Consider the following 20,745-nt stretch of genomic DNA (forward strand, 5'->3'; position numbering starts at 1 on the left):
AGCGAGATGACATGGAGGCAATCCCAGGGTATCTGTCCCTTCACCAGACTGCTGACATCATGGCGCTGAAGTGGACCCCCAACCAGCTGATGAACGGCTCTGTGGGGGATCTGGACTACGAGAAGAGGTGACTGGCTCCGAGTGCGCCCTGGCGCGGGGCAGAGGGGAGGCAAATGTTGCCCAGGTTCAGAGTTTGGATCTGGTGTCCGAGGCCATCAGTGAGTTTTCCCACTGGCTGCAGAGCGAAACAGTCATCCTTGAGTCTGTAACGGGGGAAGGGATGGAGAAGGAGGCCTGAGGTGGTGGGAGAGGTGGGCTGCGGGAGGTGGTGTGAGGTGCTGTGCCGTTGGCCACCTCTGCTGGGAAGTGTTCAGCAAGGGAACTGGGGGATGCTGGTTCTCGAAGGTGGAAAGTGGTTTCCTTGACTGCCCTCGGGGATTTCCTCAGGAGAATGCCCGCTCTACGCGCTGCACAGCGCTGTCAGGTTTATCGTGGTGGTTTTAATCTGGGGAGCTGAGGAGCTCATAAACGGGAAGAGGATCTGCAGGGAGAGGGGACATGAGCCGTTCCCAGGCGATCACACCCCGGTAACAGTGTGTGCCGTTCTCTGGTGCTGTTTCAGTGCAGGCTGCAGCTGATCCTGCGTGCAGGTATTCGAAGTCTCTTGGATTTAACCGAGTCCCTGGAGCTTGTTCCTCCTGGGGGCCTAAAGCCTGCTTGGCAGGGTGTGTTGCCATGCCCTGTTGCCTGGGATTGCCTTCTGGGCTGCTGGCATTTCTCTTGGTAGCTGCAGACCTTTTAACAAACTACAGAATCATGCCAGGTCCCAGTTTGCCTGAGAAACTAAAGCAAACAAAATCCCTTTCCACCAGCAAACGCTCCAGGGAGGCTGGAGTGTTTAGGACACTGATTCTTTGACCTAGGGTAAAGATCTTCTTCAGGAGGACTTGTCAGTTTTGTTTATTCTCAATTGTAGCTTTTTGGGTTTTATTTACCTGTGTTCTTTTCATCTCCCCTTTCTTCTTGGCCCCTGGGCCCTTCCGTTATGCCTCCCCCTAAATGCTATTTTCGTCTCTACACTTTTCTGAGTTCTTGACTTGGGCATCAGCCTAAGCTCTAAAACTTCCCAGTGTCAAGACATGACCAAGGAAGAGAGGAGTCAGGTGACAAAGTAAGTATGAATCTGCGAGGAGTGACTCTTAAGCACCCCTTCCAGTCCTTAACTGGCTTCATGGCCCGTTTTGAAACGCCTTTACTTTAAGCACTATGTTTGTGAAGTGGCAGATAATGCTGCTCAGAATCTGGAAATTTGCTTTATTGCAAAGAAGTGGGATGTCGTTAGATGCTGATGCCCTCAGAGAGCAGTGCTTTCGCCAGGCTCTCCACAGAAATGAAACCCTGCGTGAGGCCACGTGTCTGCTGGAGTTATCCTCTTCCCCGGTTCCTCCTGGCATCTCTCTGGCCCTCTGCCCAACCTGGTGACCAGCAGCTCTCCAGCATTTTCTAGATTTGATCAGTCACTTCAAGGTGCCTGTGCTGAGGGAGCGTGGTTCTTGAACAGCAGCAACTGAGACCAAATCTATTTTCAACTTTGAAAAAAACCCAAACCAACCCCACAGGTTGTGAGGGTTTATTTCCCCCTCCCTTGGGGACGGGAGCTCAGCAGAGCAGCAGCTCAGGCATGGACTGCACTGCACATTCCCTTGGGGCTCCGGGGCTGCTCCTGGGGTTCTCCCAGCATTGCAGCAGAGTGGGGAGTCCTTTCTGGGGTATCCAGAGGAGAGTCCTCAGCTCTGCAGGGCTCCCCATCCCTCCCTGCAGTTGCCAGGATCCATGGGCACATTGTCCATGACTGGGAATGCTGTGAGGGTAGAGCAACAGCCCAGGGCAGGTGGGACTGGACCTGCCCTGCTTGAGCTGGAGTGGCAGGGACAGTTACTGGTTCTGGAGGGATGTTGTCACTTACTTGGGCTGGCTTCGTAGCTGCTGGGACCTCATCCTTTCTGTAGCTTCCCATGGTGCCAGGATAGCTGGAGGAAGCAGGATCTGGAGCTGATGTGAACAGCAGCAGAGCCTCTTGCATCCCTGAAGCTCACCACTTCCTTTCTTTCTCTGTCCCAGTGTGTACTGGGACTATGCCATGACTATCCGCCTGGAGGAGATCGTCTATTTGCACTGTCACCAGCAAGGTAAGGCCGGAGTGGGGGGCTGCTGGAGGGTGTTACCACCCTGTCACACTTGCTTCATTAGATCTTTGGGGAGTGCCTGTATGGGGGTGGTTTGATTCGGCTCCAGGGCGGATGTCCCGATCACTGGGTGGTCACTGCTGTGTAAGTGCTTCCAGGAAAACCTTTAAACCAGCTCCTGGCTGTGGTGCTTGGCTGGGGAGTGCTCCCTGCAGGGCAATGCTCTGTGGTTTTCAAGGGTGTGATCTCCCAGGCAAAGCTTCTCCAGGGCCCCAGAGTTGTAATGGACTTAGAGAAGAATCCAAATAAGGAAGAAAGTCTTTCTTTTCCATACCAGAAAGACAATTCCCTGAGCTTTCTTGCCTGCCCTCTGCATTTTTGACTGGTAATGTTTCCCTCATTCATGTCTGTCTTCTCTCTGCTGTCATTCACTGTTGGTAATAGTAGACAGCGGTGGAACGGTTGTCCTGGTGAGCCAGGATGGGATTCAGAGGCCCCCGCTGCGGTTCCCCAGAGGAGGGCACTTACTGCAGTTCCTGTCCTGCCTGGAGAATGGCCTCCTGCCCCACGGGCAGCTGGATCCACCCCTCTGGTCGCAGCGGGGAAAGGTAGGCAACCCGAAACTGGGCTTGTTCCTGAGCCCACGGCACTGCTGGTGTTCCCCTGTGGAGCGTCTCAGAGCAGAGCTGATGGGGAGGACCCTCTGCCCGACGTTAGGGGCTGCTGCCCTTTAAACAATCCCCCTCCGGAAACGAAGAAGGAAGGTGGGCTTGAAATATGGCAACTTGGTTTGGCTCGTGGCCTTGACCAGCTAAACAGAACCTCGTGGGCAAAGCAGAAGGGAGGTGGTACGGGAGTGCTGGCCGTGAGGCGTGGTGGGTTTGGTTCTCGTGGACCTGGCCGTGCTGCCTGGGTTAACCCTGGGCACAAACAGCCGTTGGGTATTCACCCTGTAAGTCAAACCTCAGCCCAAAGGCTGCTCCAGCACCAGGAATGTGCAAACATCATCCAGGCTGACGAAGCAAGTGTTATTAGGGGGGAGTTTGGCAAGCGAGGCGGCGACCACGCTAGCCTGGGCGGTCAGGTGCGGGGTGGCTTGTGGAGAGCGGGTTTTGTTCCCCCAGGGGAAGGTGTTTCCCAAGCTGAGGAAGCGAAGTCCCCAGGGCTCCTCCGAGTCTGCATCCGACAAGGAAGATGATGAAGCCACAGATTATGTTTTCAGGATAATCTACCCGGGGACGCAGTCCGAATTCGGTGAGTGCGCTGGTAGGGGGTGGGTTATCGGGGGGTGTGAGCAGCACGTGGCTCTCTTTCCAGAGAAATGGGCTTTGCTTGTAACAGTTCTGCCGTTTGTTCAACATCATGTAGGGGTCGGGGGGTTATTTTTTTGTTTCAACCTTTCGCTTGCTACCGGGTCCTTCATTTCTGCAGCTGCAGAACAGGCCACGACCGCCTTAACGCTTGGAAAAAAAGTTCTTGCACCTAATTTCAGTCGTAAAGTTCACTTTGGTCGTGTTCCTTGGGGGTCATTTTTCACCATCACAAGCCTCCAGGGCTGATCCTTCTCTTGCTCTCACCGGGCCAGCTCGGCTAGTGCTGCATCAAATCCAGCTGTGTTCCTTCAGCGTTGCTTCTGCAGCGCAGGGGAGAGGTTACAGCGCCCTTCTCTGCGTACTGCCAGGCTTGACCCCCGTGTCTTTGCTCCCCAGCTCTCAGGGCGCAGGAGGGGCTGCTCCTGGATTCACCGAGCCAGAAATCTCTCTTAATGTCTGTGAACGATCTGAACAATGTGCTCGGCTGAAGTGGCTGCGCATCTGTCGTCACTCTTCTGTGGGATACAGAGAACAATTTTTTGACCTCTGGGGACATTGTAGATGTGGAGTGCTTTTAAAAAGCTATGAGATTTGATCAAAAACTCGTTCCTATATTTTTGAGGCTGGAAGGGGGCAATCACATCTCCTGTGACTCCTCCATAACATCAGTTAAGATTATACTTAGTTCTTGCTGCCTTTAGCTGACTAACACAATTCAGTGAGTCAGATAAAAATCCGATTGAGGCTAAAATAGCAGATAGAGACGCTCCTTTCTGTAGCTTCCTTTTGATCTACCCCTTAAAATTCCATGCTGGGGGCCAGATTTTCCGTGAAATGAATTGCTGTAATCTCCTCAGCTGGCATCATCAAAGTCTGCGCAGTTCCTGTGGACCTTCCCAGAGGGGGGTGGGACTGCATCAGTTCGTTCTTCTCTACGGATTCTTCCTTCCTCGCCTTTCATTTGTGCCCTTGTCCTCTCTCTGTGTCTCTAGTTGCCATTAATGGTAATTTTCATCCATTCCTTGCTTCTGTGATCTCCATCGCTGCTGCGAGAGGGAAGATCATGAGGACTCCAGCTGCAAGCAAGATGGTGGTGATCCCTAAATGGTTTCTGAGTCTCCCCATCACGTCCCGACCTCCCCTTGCCGCTCCGGGGGCCACTCGGCATCAGTGTAATGTGGCTGTCGTTTGTGTCTGGTGCTGCTGCTTGCCTCTGTTGTCACTTGACAGTTCCTGCAGAGGTGTCCCCTGTCACTGCTGACCATCGCTGACCCCTCAGTGCCTGCTCAATATGAGGGAAATAGGAGTATTTCAACATTTTTCTTGCTAGTATTAGTTATTGAATATCACAAGCAAGGAGAGTCAGTGAGACCAGGGGCAAGTGAGGGAGCCCTCTCCCAGCTGGAAGATGGAATTTCTACCACGATTTCATTCCCAAGGAGGAGTAAATAGGATTATTTTTCATTTATCTTGTCCTGCATCCCATAGTTCACCTTCATCGCGACGGCCTTTTCCCCGGGAGGCCCAAGACCCAGGGGCAGGGGCTATTCCAGGCCAGGCCAGCAGCCAGGGTGCTGCTGGGCTTTTGGGGCTGCATGCTCCGCTGGCACGGGCCCAGCGCCTGGCCGGTTTGCAGGGCAGTCCCTGAGCGGGGTCTGAGGCCGTGGCCGTGGCACTTCTGAGTTTTAGCAGGGATTTAGCAAGTGACAACATGAAGAGCTATTTGCTCCTGCTGTCCCTCTCAACCACTTCATCAAGATCTTTACCTCCTCTCTTGTGATTTGGATGCTCCCTTCTTTCCTGAATCTTGGATGGGATCCTAATGTTTGAGAGATGGGGGGTTTTCCCCTTCCAGTGATCGGCTCTTCCTGGGGCAGTGGTTGATTTCAGCCATGGTTTTTGTCACTGGTGTGACAGCCTGTTGCAGCCCCTTCTCTCGAGTCTCTCTGGGTTGGGTGTTTGTGTTCTGCCTTGGCTGGCACTCAGCAGTTTAAGACCAGCTTGCTGAAGGCACTGTATTAATTAGTGGGTAGCTCTCTCTCGTCTATGCTTTGGTTCCGTTCCTTTCTCCTGAGCTCACCAGTGCTGGTGCTGTGATTCCATGGTGTGGGTCCTGCCTGGTTGCTGAGGTCTCCTCGGGAAGAGTGTGAGATGCTGCCTTTGCTAATCAAAGCTCTCTTCTGTCGGCCTCCTGTGGCTCACCTGACTCTGGACAGCAGCTGATGCTCCTCTCTCTGCCCTCTTACAGTGCCCCAGGACCTGATGGACGCCCAGGGTGCTGGCCTCCCTCCCATGTGGCAGCCCAGCACCCGCAAGTCCTCCTGCTCCTCCTGCTCTCAGAGCGGCTCCTCTGACGGTGGGCCATCCAACGGCTGCAGCCACGAAAGGTAGGACAGCTCTGCTGCCGCTTGCTCTGAGAAACAGGTGAAATAAAACCAGGGCTACAGGTGAAAGCCCGGCTGGGTGGCTGAACTAGAGCAGTTACGGTGCAAGTAGTGTCCCCAGCCTCACGCTCAGCTCAGTTGTCCAGGGACCGTTTGCAGAGGGCAGTGGGACATGTCCAGGCTGGAGCGAGGCCTGTCCACTCCTCTGGGATGTCTCGGCTGCTCTGTGGCCACGTCCTGGCAGCAGGAATTGCTGCTCCCAAGTGAGCAGAGGTCCCGTGGTGCACCTCTGAAGGCAAGGCTGGAACAGTCAGATCAAAGCAGGGGCTGAGGGAATGCAGGGGAGCGTTTCCTCTCCCCACAGACAATCTGTTTTTATTGGCAGAGCTCCGCTGAAGCTCCTGTGTGACAATATGAAGTACCAAATCCTCTCCCGGGCCTTCTACGGCTGTGAGTACTTGTCACATCCATGATGCCTTGAGATGTGTGATGGGTGAGGGATAAGGTCCTGAGCTCTGGACTAGGAGTGGTGCTGAGGCAGCAAGACAGTGGCCAAGGGTACTGGGACAAGTCTGTTGCATGCAGGGCCCTGTGGACACATGCTTAGGATTAGGAGCAGACATCTGAACTCTGATCCTCAGACTTCAGCCCAGCGAGCAGCAGTGCTGGTGGTACAAGGCCGTGAGATGCTGACCTGTCCCAGTAGGCTCCCTGCTTTGCTGCTTAGGCTGGATGTGGCTTCAGGGGGGTCTCCTCCAGGGACCAGATCAGAGCTTTCTCCTGCTCTTCACCCTCATGGCTCCCTGAGTTCCCTGGCTGAATGTTTGCTTCTGCCTGGTGCAGGGCTGGCCTATTGCAGACACCTCTCCACGGTGCGAACCCACCTGTCGGCACTGGTCAACCACAACATCGTGTCTCCTGACGTGCCCTGCAGTGCCAGCTCGGGACTGACTGTGGACATCTGGCAGACGTACCTGCAGGACAGCACGGTAGGGCCAGCACTCTTGGGACGTGCCAGTTGCGGTGGGCTTTGGGATGGCCGGGGCAGCGTCACTCAAGGGGTTGTAGCACGGTAAGGTAAAGCAAATGGAGGAGTTCCCCGAGATGAGAAGTCACACGGCCTGTCCCAGGCTGCGCCGAGCCCAGGGCTCCTAATCCTCAACACGTGGAAGCCAGGGAACGAAGGCTGCTCTCCTTAGCACGCTGCTGTTCGGAGCCTGTCTGCAGCAGGGTCTGTCACCCTGTGCACTGTGGTCTCGAGGAGGGTCCCAGCACGCTGTTAATGCAGGGTAGCTGAGGAGCTGTGACCAGTGCCGCAGTTCTGACATTCTGCCAGTGCTCAGAGGCACAGCGTTGACCTTGAGTGACTTTGGTGAGCCACTTGCTGGCTGTGGTGAGCCAGTGTTTCCCAAAATGTCCACCTGCAGGGCCCTCTGCCTCTACTTAAGCCCAAGCAGAGATTTGAGAGATCATCTGCAATGAACAGGCAGTGAGTTGGCGGCTGGGCAGCACTCTGGGCACTAAAAGGTGGCATGGCCGGGCTGGGGTTGCCCTTGCATCTGCCAGCTGATGGACTGTGGTCCTGGCTGCATCTTTGCACTGACTCCGAGCTCTCCCCCCCAGAGTTACGAGGACCAGGAGCTCCTGCGGCTTATCTACTACGGCGGGATCCAGCACGAGATCAGGAAGGCTGTCTGGCCCTTCCTTTTGGGCCATTACCAGTTTGGGATGACGGAGGCAGAAAGGAAAGAGGTTGGTGTGGGTGTGCTGCCAGCTCAGCAGCTGGGGGTGTTGCGTTGGCGTGCAGTGGGATTTCACAGCCTGAAGTGTCTGTGTGCCAGAGTCCACCCTGTGACCCCACGGGGCCTGGTGGCCCCTCTGTACGGCGGCTGTCGGTAGGAGGTGGGAGAAAGACTCAGATGAGAACCGAGAGGACCGAACTTGACGTTCCCCTGTGCAGCTGCTGATGTTCAGTGCCCTGCACACCTCTGGAAGGCAGGAAGGAGATGGATGGTCATTTTTCAGTCCTAATTTTTGTAAGGTTTTGTGAGTCAGGCTCTGGCTGGCACTGTGCCGGAGCTGGGTGACTGTGTCCCGTCTCGCCATAGCTGATGCAAACACGCACTTCACCCACCTGTGCAGGGCTGTTTGGGGGATGGAGGAGGCGCTGGTTTCGGGGCTGCTCCAGGGGCATCCATTCGAAGACCCTCTCCCTCTAAACGCTGCAGGCTGATGCCCAGATCCGCACCTGCTACGAGCACACCATGGCGGAGTGGCTGGGCTGCGAGGCCATCGTCCGGCAGCGGGAGAAGGAGTCGCACGCCGCGGCTCTGGCCAAGTGCTCCTCCGGGGCCAGCCTGGATGCCCACATCCAGAGGATGATGCACAGGGACTCGACGATCAGCAATGAGGTGAGGGTGAGGGGGCTCGGGGAGGGCTCTGCTCACCCAAGGCTCCCTCTTGGTCTGTGCTACAGGGAGGGATGGAGACACAGTTCTTGCCCCTCCTCCTTCCCTGACTTCTGCCTGCCTCTGCGCCTCGTTGCTCACTGTAATCTCTGCCAGTTAGAGCTGGAGCTCTTCCCCAGAGCAGTTAGCAGTAGGAGCAGGTGTCTCCTGCAGTACGACCCCGGTTTCCATACTGTGTGGTCCTGCACTGACCAGGAGGGTTGGTCTGCAGCCTGAGTGATGTGTTGGAGGTCCAGCACTTGTTCTTGAAGCGGCACCGAACGGTTCTGCCTCGGTGACCCTGGGTGTGGATGCTGAGCACAGAGGGCCTGAAAGCCAGGGGCAGCAGGGAGAGGGCAGGGGGTCTTGGCAGGGGGCAGCGGGTCAGCCGGGACCCCAGAACTCGTTTGTGGAGCTGCGTGTCTGAATCCAGATACTCTCAGCGTTCCTTGTGGGTATTTCTGGAGAACAAGAGACATCTGTTGCCCTGTTTGCACTTCTGCTGCACATCAGGATTAACTCCGTGGAAGTCGGTGTTGAGGTAGGGGAAGGGAGAACGACCATGTTTCTGGCACCGAAGGGCTGTGAAACAGGTCAGTGGGCGGCTTGGCTCCCTCTTCCATCAGCTGCTCGGCACAGAAGGAGCCTGGGCCACTGCCAGCGGGCAGGAGGAGCGGGGTGGCTCTAGGACTGGCTGTGAAGGAGCCTGCAGGGCTTGGGGCAGCCTCGGTACACTGTGCCTCGGGGGACAGAGCTGAGCCCCGGCACCCAGCTCCGTGGGACGAGCTTTTAGCAATGTGGTGAGGAGTTGGATCCACAGCCCAAACCAAAGGGTGTGGAGGGAAAAGCCTGTTAAAGGAAAGGGAGTCCTGGGAACAGAGTCCGGGGAGTGTTTCCACGTGGGTTTTGTCCTTGGAGGAGAACAGCCCAGCAGCCTGGGTTGTCTGACCTTGCGCTGCTGCACCAGAGGCGAACAGAGGCCAAGCCGAGAAGGGCCCGGTAGGTGCAGCACTGGAGGCTCCGTGTGGTTTCCTCTGGGGAGTTTGTGTGGATGCTTTTGGAAGGAGAGGAGCTCAGCTGCCGCCGTGCGGGCTACGTGGGTGTACAGAGAGGGAGAGAGGTGGGGAAGGGCGGCCCGAGCTGGGCTCCGTGGGCAGGGGCCGGCTGACACAGCCCCTGCAGGGGACGCGCGGAGGTGGCTGCACGGTCGGCGCTGCTGAAGCCCCGGGAATCACTCCCGTCCCCACAGCATCTCCGCTGTGGTGGTTCTTGTGTATCCACATCTGCCTGTTCTGGGAACGTGCACTGGGGGGGAGCTGGCAGAGTTAATACACGCAGAGGTTCACCCTTTTCCCATCTCGATCTGAAATTTCCTGTTACAAAATGCTCCCATGTAATGGAGGAAAACTGTCGCCCTTCCTCTCTCCATCAGAGCCCTGCCCAGCAAACACCCACAATGCTGGGGTGGGGACAACTCCCACTGCCGTTCTGAAAGGGCTGTGTTTTCTTAAAACCCCATTGTTTGTGCCTGAGGTCATTGCAATGCTCTGAACGTCCCGACTTGTGTGCAGCAGGAGCGGCCGCAGGTTCCTGCGCTGCGAGTAGCCCGGCGTGGGGCAGCCCGGGTGGCGGGAAGGACCCGCTCTTTAGTGAAGACTCGGTTGTTCAGAGGGAACCCACGAGGCACAGCACTGAACCAGTCACTGCAGAGCCCGGTGTTTCCTTCTGTGCTTTAGCTGGAAGCCAGGAAAGGGTGCTGTTGACTTTCAGAGGGGCTGCCTCCACTGAGTCTGGCTTGAAACGTCAATATTTGTCCTTTAAGAAAAGGGAAAAATCATTAATATGCTCAGAGGGATTGTTTTATAGCCTGTGACTTCATCGTTTATGTAAACTAAGAAGGGGTGAGCTGCATTGCTGCCAAATTAGGACAGAGATTTGTAGAAATTTGCACTCCAGGGAGACAGCGTGACCTCTCTGAAGGCCAGAAGAAAGCGGTTCCTTTCAGACCCAAACATACAGTATTTGAACAACTGGATTGGCCTGGGACTTTTGTTTTTGTCATCTTCTCCAGCAGTAAATGTCGGTGGCAGGCTGAGGCAGGGTGCTGCGCTGCGTAACAAACCTGCACGGCAGAGCTGGTGCGACACGAACATCTTTTGTGGGTCAAATATGACAATTTACTGGATGCATTTTCGGCTTGTTCTTTCCATGCCGATGTGCCACCTCTGATAGCGTGGCTTGAGCCTCCCCCTGCCCCAGACCCCACGCTCTTTGCCTTTTCACTGGCCTTTTTCTCCTCTCTCGCAGTCTTCGCAGAGCTGCAGCTCTGGCCGACAGAATCACGCCCGGCTGCAGAGCGACTCCAGCTCCAGCACGCAGGTGAGCGGCAGCGCTTCGTCCGCCCGTGCTTGCTCGGACACTGGCCACCCAACAGCGTCCGGCGCGCTCTGCCCTGGCCTGGGCCGGTCGCTGTTCGATCACCATAGTGATTCCTGGCGAACAGAAGGGGTAGTTGGAGGTAAATGACTCACAGACCTGCCTCTGGAGCCGCTAAGGTCAGAACCATGCGCTGCTTGGCCGTGTTTAATATTCACCAGCCTGCTCTGCCCAGGCTGAAAGGACCAACCCCCAGGTGGCTTTCACGCTTGAGGGCCCTCGGTTGCTCCGTACATGAGTAACCACGTGTTTAACCAACCTGTTTCAATGAAATTCTGCCCAATCTATTACGCTGAGCAAAGCGTAGGCCTTTGGAGCAGGGACTGTGGGCTCCGAGTTGTGCAAATGGCCAAGCGCTGACCTGCCAGATCCAGGCAGGGGAACCTAAAGACTGAGGACTGTGCCCAGAAATTCCTCCAAGAGTTTGGTTAAAATGGGACGGGGAGCTTAGATGCTCAGGCTGAAGGTGTCTCTCACCATAGCGAAGATGTGGGGCCCCAGCCAGGCCCAGCACTAGTAAGTTAAAATGCCCTCAAGTCCTCTGAGCGTTCTGCCATGGGTTGCTCGTACGAGCCCTGCGCACACAGAGCAGATCTTCCTCCCTCCCCACTGTTGGGAACGTGGGCATTATGTCCCCGAGAGCTGCATTGAGTCCTGGCTTAACTTCAGTCAGGTTCAGCTGCTGAGTGCAGCTCTGGGGACACGATGCCCGTGTTCCCAACGGTCTGCTGAGTGCAGGGGCTTTGCTCGCTCTCACGGGGTGCTCTGCTCCTGCCTCGTAGGTGTTCGAGTCTGTGGATGAAGCGGAACAGACTGAAGCAGATGCTCAGCTGGAAGATGGCAAACAAAGCAAGATCCCCAATGGGACTGTTCCCAACGGCACGTGTTCCCCTGATTCTGGCCACCCCTCTTCCCAGAACTTCTCCATCACGTCGGGATTCTCGGAGCGCAGCTTCAGCAACGAGGACAGCGCCCTGGAAACCAACAAATCCTCAGCCAGCTCTCAGGGAAGGGCCGGTGGGTCCGACGCGCCAGGCCCACAGGATGCGGATAGCGGCCGGCAGGAGGAGAAGCTGCAGGGCCAGGACAGCCTGGAAGGGGAATTTCCCACCAGTGGAAGCGTGGACTTTGTTCCTGTGGGCAAGAGCTCGGCAGGGGTCCTGCGTGATCGTGATGCTGTGGCCCTGATGGTGGTAGAGAGCTGGGCAGAGAGCGAAGCTGAAAAGCAGAGCTTGGTGGAGAGCGAAGATAACCTCTCCGAGGAGCCGGAGATGGAGAGTTTGTACCCGCAGCTGGATTCTCTGGCTGTGGCTGATCTGGCCAACGGCGAAACGTCTGCTGTCTCCTCGGCGGGTGTCACCTACTCGGTGAGTACGGACTTGTTCAGCGCGTGGGTTTCTCCCTGGGTGTCCCGCTATTTGCCTGCCTTTGCCCTGGGCTGATCCTGTAGTTGGGTGTACAAGGGCTCTCCACCTTCCACCCAAACTCTGCCCTGTCGCTCCGTTGCCCTCGCAACTTTCTTTTTTCGGTTTTCATTTGAAAACGAATCAGCTTGGCTATTGTTTTGGGCAGCCAGAGCTCCTGGACATGTACACGGTGAACCTGCACCGCATCGAGAAGGACGTGCAGCGGTGTGACCGCAACTACTGGTACTTCACCCCTGCCAACCTGGAGAAACTCCGCAACATCATGTGCAGGTGGGGGCTGCGGGGGTCAGGGTGGGGGCTGGCCAGCCCTCCCTGCGATGGGAGCAGGCTCCTGACGTTGGTGGTTGGTTTCCCTGAATTCACCTTCAGTCTGGAGCCTCAGACTTTGTTCTCGTGACTGAGTTTGGCCTCCTTGACTTCCTCCCCCCCCCCAAATCCTCTCCTCATCCCAGAACAGGGATCACAGCTCCACGGACCTCCCGGTTACCAGACCGAGGAGTCCAGCCGTCCTGCCTAGTGCCACTCTGCCCCGTGACTGCCGTGTGTCTGGGTTGTTGGCCAAAGCCGAGGGCTCCCTGGGGCTGCCCAGGCCTGCTGCCTTGCAGGCTGAACCCGGCACAGCCCACCTGCTCTCGGGAATATGGCTGGAAAAAATGTTGTAATGAGGATCAGCCCGCAGAGCTGTAGTGCTAATGAGGGAGTGCCTGCAGCGACCGAGTGGTTAGTGCCTACCCAAGAGCCAGCGGTACCTGGGTGCGTTTCTGATTCTCTTTGCTTAGTCCCTGTGACTAAGAGGTTGCTGTGTGACGTTCACCGACTCAAACCAGCTCCAGCTCAGCAGCTGCAGCCACGTCCCGGGCAGCGAAGGCTAAAATATTGTTACTCATCTCACAAATATGAGGAGAAGCTGCTGTTTCATTCGAGCTGTCACTTTATCTGACAGCCAGAGTCGGAGATCTCTGCTGAGATACGACCGTACGACACAGCAGCTTTTGGGAAACCAGCGGGCAGGATGGGAAAGATCGTTCCCTCGTGCCAGTGGTGGATCAGAGTCCTTTCTGAACGCATTTGGACTCGCTACCAAATATGGGAAGATCTCCCTGCAGGGCTGCCGGCTTCCTGGGACGCTGGGTCCAGGGAGGCGAAGCAGGCAACGGCGTGCAGAGAGAGCCGAGAGGATGGAGCGAGGGGGGGAAGGGTGAGAACGAGAGATAAATTAACCAACTCGATCGGTCTCTGCAATGGGCACGGTGCTGGATCGACAATGGCTGTTGGCCATTGCAGGGTGTCGATCCAGCGCCGTGCCATGACCGTTGCTGTGCCGTGTGTCGCTTAATTGGGAAAAAGTCACCACGGGAAACGAATCCGTAGAGGAACAGAGTGTAGGTGTAGCAGAATAAACAGGTCTGGCTTGCCCTGCCCGTCCCCTGCGCTGGTGGCAGCGTGTAGGGAATGCCGGTGGCCCGGGAACGGAGGCAGGGCGCGGGCAGGCGAGGCGGCAGGCTGTGGTGCTCGCCTGTGGCACAGGGGATTGCTCAGGGGCTGCCTTTTCTGCTCTCTCCCGCAGCTACATCTGGCAGCACATTGAGATCGGCTACGTGCAGGGGATGTGCGACCTGCTCGCCCCTCTCCTCGTCATCCTGGATGACGGTGAGTGGGTGGCTCCGGCTCCGCTGTCCCCCTTACCTTTGTGGGAGCGTGTTGGGGGGCAACCTGCTGGGCCGGTGGTGGCCCCTTTGCAGCAGGAGCGTCCCGTGCTCAGAGGCGTGGAGCAGCGGGTGGCAGGATCCCGTTTGTCCTTGGTGCTCTCTGACCCCCCCAGCACCCAACCTGGGGACGGGGTGTACTTTTTGCAGCGTGAGCTGTCTTTCCGAGGCCAGTCCCTGCTGCCTGCCCCCGGCTGGGTGTGCGGGGCAGGGAGGGAGATTCCTGCTGCGGGTGGGTGGTGGCTGCGGGTGCAGCGGTGTCCGTGCGGCCCAGCAGCGCCCGTCTCTCTCCCCTGCGCAGAGGCTCTGGCTTTCAGCTGTTTCACTGAGCTTATGAAGAGGATGAATCAGAACTTCCCCCACGGAGGAGCCATGGACACCCACTTTGCCAACATGAGATCTCTGATCCAGGTAGGAGGGTCCCGGCACAGGGTCGGCAGCCTCTCAGAGCAGAGGGGGGAAAGCTATTCTGGGAACGGGGGGCTCGGAGGGGCAGAGAGGAGCTTTTGGTGGTGGGAAGCAGGAGGGAGGGCAGGGAGCTATAGGAATAATGTGTGTGCCAGGCTGGCGAAGCAGGGAGAAGCTGCATGGAAGGCGGTGGGGTAGGAGAGCAGTGGGGATGGATGGAGGAAGGCAGGCGGAGGAACGGCGGGTGCCTCTGGTGCACCCTGATGAGTTTCCCTTTGCTTCTCATGGCAGATTCTGGACTCTGAGCTCTTCGAGCTGATGCACCAGAATGGTGACTACACTCACTTCTACTTCTGCTACCGATGGTTTCTCCTGGACTTCAAGAGAGGTGTGTGCTGGGAGGGAGGCAGCTGGGACCAGCAAATGGGGAGGGAAGGCAGGTCTGCCGGGCTTCCACGCTTCCCGGTACCCTCTGGAAATGTCAGTTGTTTGAACTTGACGGTTTACCACGTCTTCCCGTTTTGCTTTTCCCTGGTAGATTTGTGGCTGACACACTGGGTTTGTGTCCTGAAACCTGTGTCACCTGCTGCAGGCCAGAATATTTGTCCCTGCAGATGACTTAACTTATTGCTTCCAACTGGAGCAGGTTTTCGTGGGGAGAAACCACCCAGCATGTCTTCCCAGTGCTGCTGTGAACTCCATGAGTCAGGATGATTGTAAACCCGTGGCTGGTGGAGTAACCGCTGGGGTTTTCCCTCTGTTGACAGAGCTGGTGTATGACGACGTGTTCGCCGTGTGGGAGACCATCTGGGCAGCTGCACACGTTTCCTCTGCGCACTATGTGCTCTTCATAGCCCTGGCTTTGGTGGAGATGTACCGGGACATAATCTTGGAGAACAACATGGATTTTACAGACATCATCAAGTTTTTCAACGGTACAGCTTGTGTTCTGTTGGGCTGAATTTGTGGTGGCTGCTCAGATGTAGGAAGCACGTGTCTGTCTGACTGCGGACAGTCGTGGCTGGGCTGTACTGGTAAATGTTTAAAACAGAGCAGTGTGTGGTGGTGCGATGCTGATGCTTGGAACACGATGGTAAAGGGACCCCTTGCCCCCAAACAGTCAGGCTCTGAGGGGGTCTGGTGGTGCCTGGAGGGAGCCGCCCTGCCGGCCTTGGCGGCAGCCCGTCTCCCTCGAAGGGAGCTGTGTGTGTAGGTTGTGCTTCCCGCCGGCTGTAATCACCCCGGGATGAGCTGGTTAACAACGGCTCTTCAGAGTCAGGTGTCTCTGCGAGAGAGAGGACTGGGGCAGGAATTCAGTGGCTTCAGCTCCTGCCTGGAGCTCGGCCGACAAGTAGAGAGCTGTGAGGTGGGAGGACTCCTCGAGGCGCTGGGCTGCTCGGGTCTAGGGTTCCTCCTGTCTGTGTTCCAGAAATGGCCGAGCGGCACAACACCAAGCAGATCCTGAAGCTGGCTCGGGACCTTGTCTATAAAGTCCAGACTCTGATCGAGAACAAATGAAGGACGTGGGGAAGACGAGGCATCCAGACAAAGAGCCGGGACTCCCCTTCAATGCTTCCTCCCCTTCTCCCTTCTCGCCGAGTGCGACGCCAGTGGAAATGAGGTAGTCGGACACTCGCTGCTGTCTGAACTGGAAGGACCCTTAGCTCTGCCAGCGCTATGCTCGGTGTTCAGGGGGCCCTGGCTCAGACCTTCGCAGCCTTCTTCAGTGACTCGACCAAAGATCCGTACGGCTGCGTTGTACTGCTGAGGACTTGCTCTGGGAGCAGGACCCCGGCAGCCGCTTCCTTGCCTGGCTGCAGCCGCAGGGCGGCGGGCGCCGTTACCACCACGGCGGCCGAGGCAGTCGCCAGCATCCCCGGTCAGAGCTGGGGGGTCCGGAGAGCAGAGCTGCCAGCCCTCCTCAGGGCTGCCTCGGGCTCGGCAGCCTTTGTTGGGGGGAAATAAAGCTGCTTCCTCGGGCAGCTGTCGCCCTGCGGCACGGGGAAGCCGGCCAGCCCTGCGAGCCCGGGCAGCGCAGGGGTGCTGCCAGTCCTGGTGTTGGGAGGTTCTGCCAGTAACAGAGAGGGACTTTGATCACAGAAATTCCTCTTGGTCTTGTCCCTTGATGCACAGCATCCCCTTCAGTGCTTTCTTAGGGCTCTGTTCCGTCCCTGGGATTTTTACCCTGTTTGTTACTACGATCTCTGAGCACACGAGAGTTTCAGCTCTGGATGGGTTTTTTCAGAAGAGTTCCAAATTTTTCTTTCAAAATCCAGCCTCTGTAATGCTCTCTGAACACTGGAAAATCTGGTCCTAATCTCCTCTGGGACCTCTAGACTTGAGGTTTTCTTACCTGCCTTACTCTAGCTGCGTGTGGTGGGAGCCTGGTCTCCCTGTCGTTCCTCTGCAACCCCTGCTGGGTGAGAGCTCCTTGGAAGGCAAGTCAGAGCTCCCGACTTTGGTGGCTGTCCTGACTTTCCCTCTGGAGGGGCCTTCCTCTGTCAATTAAAAGACAAGCTGCTCAAAGCTAGACAGTGCAAACAATCCCCATGGTGCCTGCAGGTTTTCTGCGTGCTTCTGGGGCTGGCTGCAAAGCCCCCTCAGTCCCCTGGAAGTCTCCAGTTAGGTCTCGGTGGGCTTCTTTCACCTGCCTGCGAAGAGGAAAAGAGCCCGAGGTCCCTGAGTGGTCTTTGCTTTTGGAAGATGCACTTCTGTGGCCGCTTTGCCTGCAGTGGCTCTCCAGCGTGGCAGCCGCTGGAGCGCACGGCCTGAAGTGCCTCCCCAGCACCGCCAGCGTCAGTGCTGAGCTGCTGCGTCAGGCGAAGGCTGCGCTACGGAGGGTTTGGATTCATTTTTTTCAACTCAGGTAAAAAAAAAAAGAAAAAAACCAAACCACTAAAGGCAAAGGAAGAGGTGTGGGTTGTTGGTAGGTCTAGTTCAGCCAAGGGAGGGCTTTGTCCCGGCCGCAGAAGGCCGCCGTGAATGTGTGCTTTCAGCAGCAGGGAAGCCGCTGGGTTGTAGCTCTCTATAGGGGTACTTGCTCTCCAGTTTTGCTGCAAAAATTTGTGTTCCCCCTCCATGCAATGTGTGATGCGTGTGCGTGTGCTCTCCTCCTCCCCTCTGCAGGATAAGGCCCTGCTCTTCTCTTGCTGTTGGCGTGCTGCTCAGCAGAAGGGAAAAGGGCCCTTCCCTTCTCCTGCCGAACATCTGTCCGTGCTGACCGTGTGTGGTAGCTGCTCGTGGTGAGTGTCAGATGTTGCTCGCAGAAAAAAGACAGGTGTGAATCTGCAGGAGAGACAACTGCTGCTTCAGGAAAGCTGCACGGAGTGCGGCGGAGCGGTTTGCAGTTTCTGAGCGAATCAGCCAGGCTGTCTGCTGGGGCACGGAGGTGCAGCTAGAAAAACCAGGGAATGGTGGTGGGGAAGGAGACTGCAGCAGGGGGTGAGAGCAACCGGGAGCCTTGTGTTTCTCATCAGCCCAACAAGCAAACGCGTGCCAACAATCTAGGAAATGCTCTGAAGCCATTTTCTGCGTTGAATCTCCCGAGAGGGCTCGGTCTGTAGTAGCCCAGGACACAAAAGCATTTGAGCTTCAGATCTGCCGATTCGTGCGTGGATCTTCCATCTTTCCCCAGAGCAGAGCACAAAGCTCGTGCTCTCCCCACCAGGCTGTCCCTGTTCCCTCTGGGTCCTAGGACAGGCGGCAGGCTGCCTGCTTCCCCCCTTCGAGGGGGGAGCGCTCTGTCCTCCCCTTTCTGAGGGCCAAGAACCCACAGGGCGACTTAAATACAGTCTTACCGAGCAACATCGCTGACACTTTCAAGCTTCTGTTTTTCTTTCCTTGGTTTTTAAACAAAAACAGCCAAGAAATTCTGCACAATACTTGCTGTCTGTATTAACTGAGAGTGTCTTTGGGCCGCTCAATAGCAGTGTTTTTTGAATAACTTCTGGCGGGGGAAGTATTTATTTATTGATTGTACATTACTGTGTGTCCTTGTATACGGCAGTACGTGCGTGCGCATCGTTATGCAAATGGAGATCTATCTTTTCAGTGTTCTTTACAATATCTTGTAAATGTTTACCAGAAAAGCGTGTCTACATATTATATATATATATATATATATACAGTATAGAGAGAAAATATATGAATTAAGTGGGTTATTTTTTGAGGGAGGGGAGAAGAAATCTTTTGCTTCTAAGAACTGTGTGGCTTCTATAGCACCTATTCCATGACGTGCCGATCTGTCACTGTCCCTGTACTGTGAGAATTGCTCGGGTACGGCAGCAGGAAGCTCAGAGCAGAACCACCGTCGTGACCTCAGCTTGGCTTGATTTTAGTTCTGACTTTAAAATTGGAAAAGAAGGGAAAAAAAATAAGGAAAAAAAAAATTAAAAAAAAAGCTTTGTTCCAGCCACGGTGCTGAGCAGAGTCCCCGTGCTGGGCAGGGTTTCGTGCCTGCCCTGGCTTGGGGAAGAACAATCAAGGCTTAGTGTGGGTTGCAAAGAAATTGGATAGTCCAAAGAATATGGTATGTCCCTTAAACTGGGACCAAAGCCACGCTCCTTTGCAGCTGACGGTACCCTCGGGGCTGGACGGGAGCGTGGCGTGGCCTGTACACAGCACCGGCGGAGCTGACCCGCTCCCCGCGCGGTGCAGCTCCGGTTCGTGCGAGAGCCACCGAACACCGTCTGCTCCCGAATGCTCCTGTGAGAACTCGAGTCTGAACTGGGAGGGCCCACCTTTGTCTTCCCGTGCAGGCGTCGGGCACGATGTGAGTGGTTTCAGCGCTGCCGCGCGGTGCCATTCCCCGGCTGCCCGCCCTGCCGGACGCCGGGCATGGGAGCGGGCAGGACAGCAGCCACGGGAGGTCAGGGACGGGCTGATAGTCGCTGGGCTCTGCCCTTCCACCGCCCCTGGTCCCAGCTCGGGTTTGAGCATCTTGTCAGAATCCGCAGTGGGTGGCAGCCGTGCTCCTTGCCGACCCCTCGGGAACAGGCGCCACCCGACCGGCAGGTTTCTGTGCTTGGGGAGACCCGGAGTGAAGCAACACCAGGAGTCCAGGGCTCAAGATCTGTTCGATGGTTAAAAGCTGCTACACTTTCTTGTGTTTTTGTGGTCAGCTATTCATAGACCTTCTCCTGCCTCAGCCTCTCCTGCCTGGCTCTGCCCCCCCGCTAGATTGCCCTGAGATCAAAGCGTTTCTCTGGGTTTCCAACAGTGGGAATCCCCAGGGCCCTGCGGGACAGCCCGGATCTCTCCGGGCTGTGCAGCCGGGGATCGGCTGTTCTCCGCCGAGGGAGAAGCCCGTCGCAGGGGAATGTTGCCCATATACAGTCATCTTGCCCGGCTCCTCGGCGGAGAGGAATGTCTCATCCCGGCAGCTCCCTGCGGCTGAAATCCGCCCTGTGCGATGGCACCACGAGGCGGGCGCTATCTTTAGCCTGCTTGGGACCAGGGACTGGAGCAGCTCTGCCTTCTGACCCGGGCCTGCCGCAGCCTTCCCCTGGGTGCAGCGAGGTGTGGGTCCCCCTTGCCCCCGGCCGTGTTCCCCGCAGAGCTGAGCCGGAGCGAAGGACGGGCCCCACGGGCACCGAGCACCCGCAGGGGTGGGGGGTGTTCGCTTTATCTCGTGCTGGAGCTGCTCCGCTCGCAGATAATCCTGGGATGTTTGAGTACAGTGAGCGCTTGTGTCCTGGCCCCGTGTTCCCCCTGGGACCGGTTCTTTTTCTGCATTTGAGCTTTCTGCTGATGCAACCTTCCAGATAACTCGTGGTGCCCATCTCTCTTCTTGTTACTCATGTAAACACCGTACAAGTTGTCTTTGTTCCTAAACGTGTGACTTTTATAGGCGTTTTACTGCGTTGAGTCTCTGAATTGCTTCGCTGTGAACGTTTTTCACGAAGACCGAGAGGGTTTTTTGCAGGGGACCTTCTTGCTGCCACCCTATTCCGCTCTCACCCAGCCTCTTGCTTCTGAACATCCCTGAACGTAGCCAAATACACCCTTTTGTTGTAGCTGGAGCCAGCAGTAGGAAGGCAGGTGTTGGCAGCCATCGTCCCTGCTGAGTAAAAAACAGGTCCAGAGGTGGCGGCTTGGACCCGCAGCTCTGCTGGGAACCTGTCCATGGGCGAGCTGAGCCCATCCCCAAGTCCCACCTCGGAGACACAAGGCTTGTGGCCAAGATGAGAGTCATCTTGTTCTTTCTTCTTTGTTTCTCTGTTTACTTATTTCAATCCGGCTGGCTAGTTTTCCTGTCTTTCCCTGTCTCCTGTGAGTAGCTGGCCGACTTCCTGGACTGGCAGCCACTGTGGCAAACAGTCCTCGCAATAGGTACGGGACCACTTTCAGGATTCTCATCACCTACGTTTGCTTTCAAAAATATCTCAGAGTCTCTTAAACTGCTGCTCTCTACTGTGGCATTGCTGTCGAGCCAGTTGT

The 20,745-nt window shown here is 56.4% G+C and overlaps 1 protein-coding gene across 1 annotated transcript in view; it reads left to right on the top strand.

Annotated features, from left to right (window-relative positions):
• The window catches only part of SGSM1 (small G protein signaling modulator 1), a 37,355-nt gene extending 21,530 nt beyond the window's left edge, over positions 1 to 15,825 (top strand). Inside the window, exons 15-32 of the mRNA XM_086474017.1 lie at positions 3 to 127; positions 1,109 to 1,171; positions 2,122 to 2,189; positions 2,631 to 2,794; positions 3,311 to 3,440; positions 5,748 to 5,886; positions 6,269 to 6,333; positions 6,727 to 6,872; positions 7,507 to 7,635; positions 8,112 to 8,294; positions 10,638 to 10,709; positions 11,549 to 12,133; positions 12,339 to 12,463; positions 13,761 to 13,843; positions 14,201 to 14,310; positions 14,599 to 14,695; positions 15,075 to 15,242; positions 15,737 to 15,825. Coding sequence (XP_086330143.1) covers positions 3 to 127; positions 1,109 to 1,171; positions 2,122 to 2,189; positions 2,631 to 2,794; positions 3,311 to 3,440; positions 5,748 to 5,886; positions 6,269 to 6,333; positions 6,727 to 6,872; positions 7,507 to 7,635; positions 8,112 to 8,294; positions 10,638 to 10,709; positions 11,549 to 12,133; positions 12,339 to 12,463; positions 13,761 to 13,843; positions 14,201 to 14,310; positions 14,599 to 14,695; positions 15,075 to 15,242; positions 15,737 to 15,825 — 2,541 coding nt within the window. The remainder of the gene's footprint in view (positions 1 to 2; positions 128 to 1,108; positions 1,172 to 2,121; positions 2,190 to 2,630; positions 2,795 to 3,310; positions 3,441 to 5,747; positions 5,887 to 6,268; positions 6,334 to 6,726; positions 6,873 to 7,506; positions 7,636 to 8,111; positions 8,295 to 10,637; positions 10,710 to 11,548; positions 12,134 to 12,338; positions 12,464 to 13,760; positions 13,844 to 14,200; positions 14,311 to 14,598; positions 14,696 to 15,074; positions 15,243 to 15,736) is intronic.
• The last annotated feature ends 4,920 nt before the right edge of the window (positions 15,826 to 20,745 follow it).

Source organism: Leptosomus discolor, chromosome 16, assembly GCF_034619465.1.
Source record: "Leptosomus discolor isolate bLepDis1 chromosome 16, bLepDis1.hap2, whole genome shotgun sequence".
Taxonomy (NCBI): domain Eukaryota; kingdom Metazoa; phylum Chordata; class Aves; order Leptosomiformes; family Leptosomidae; genus Leptosomus; species Leptosomus discolor.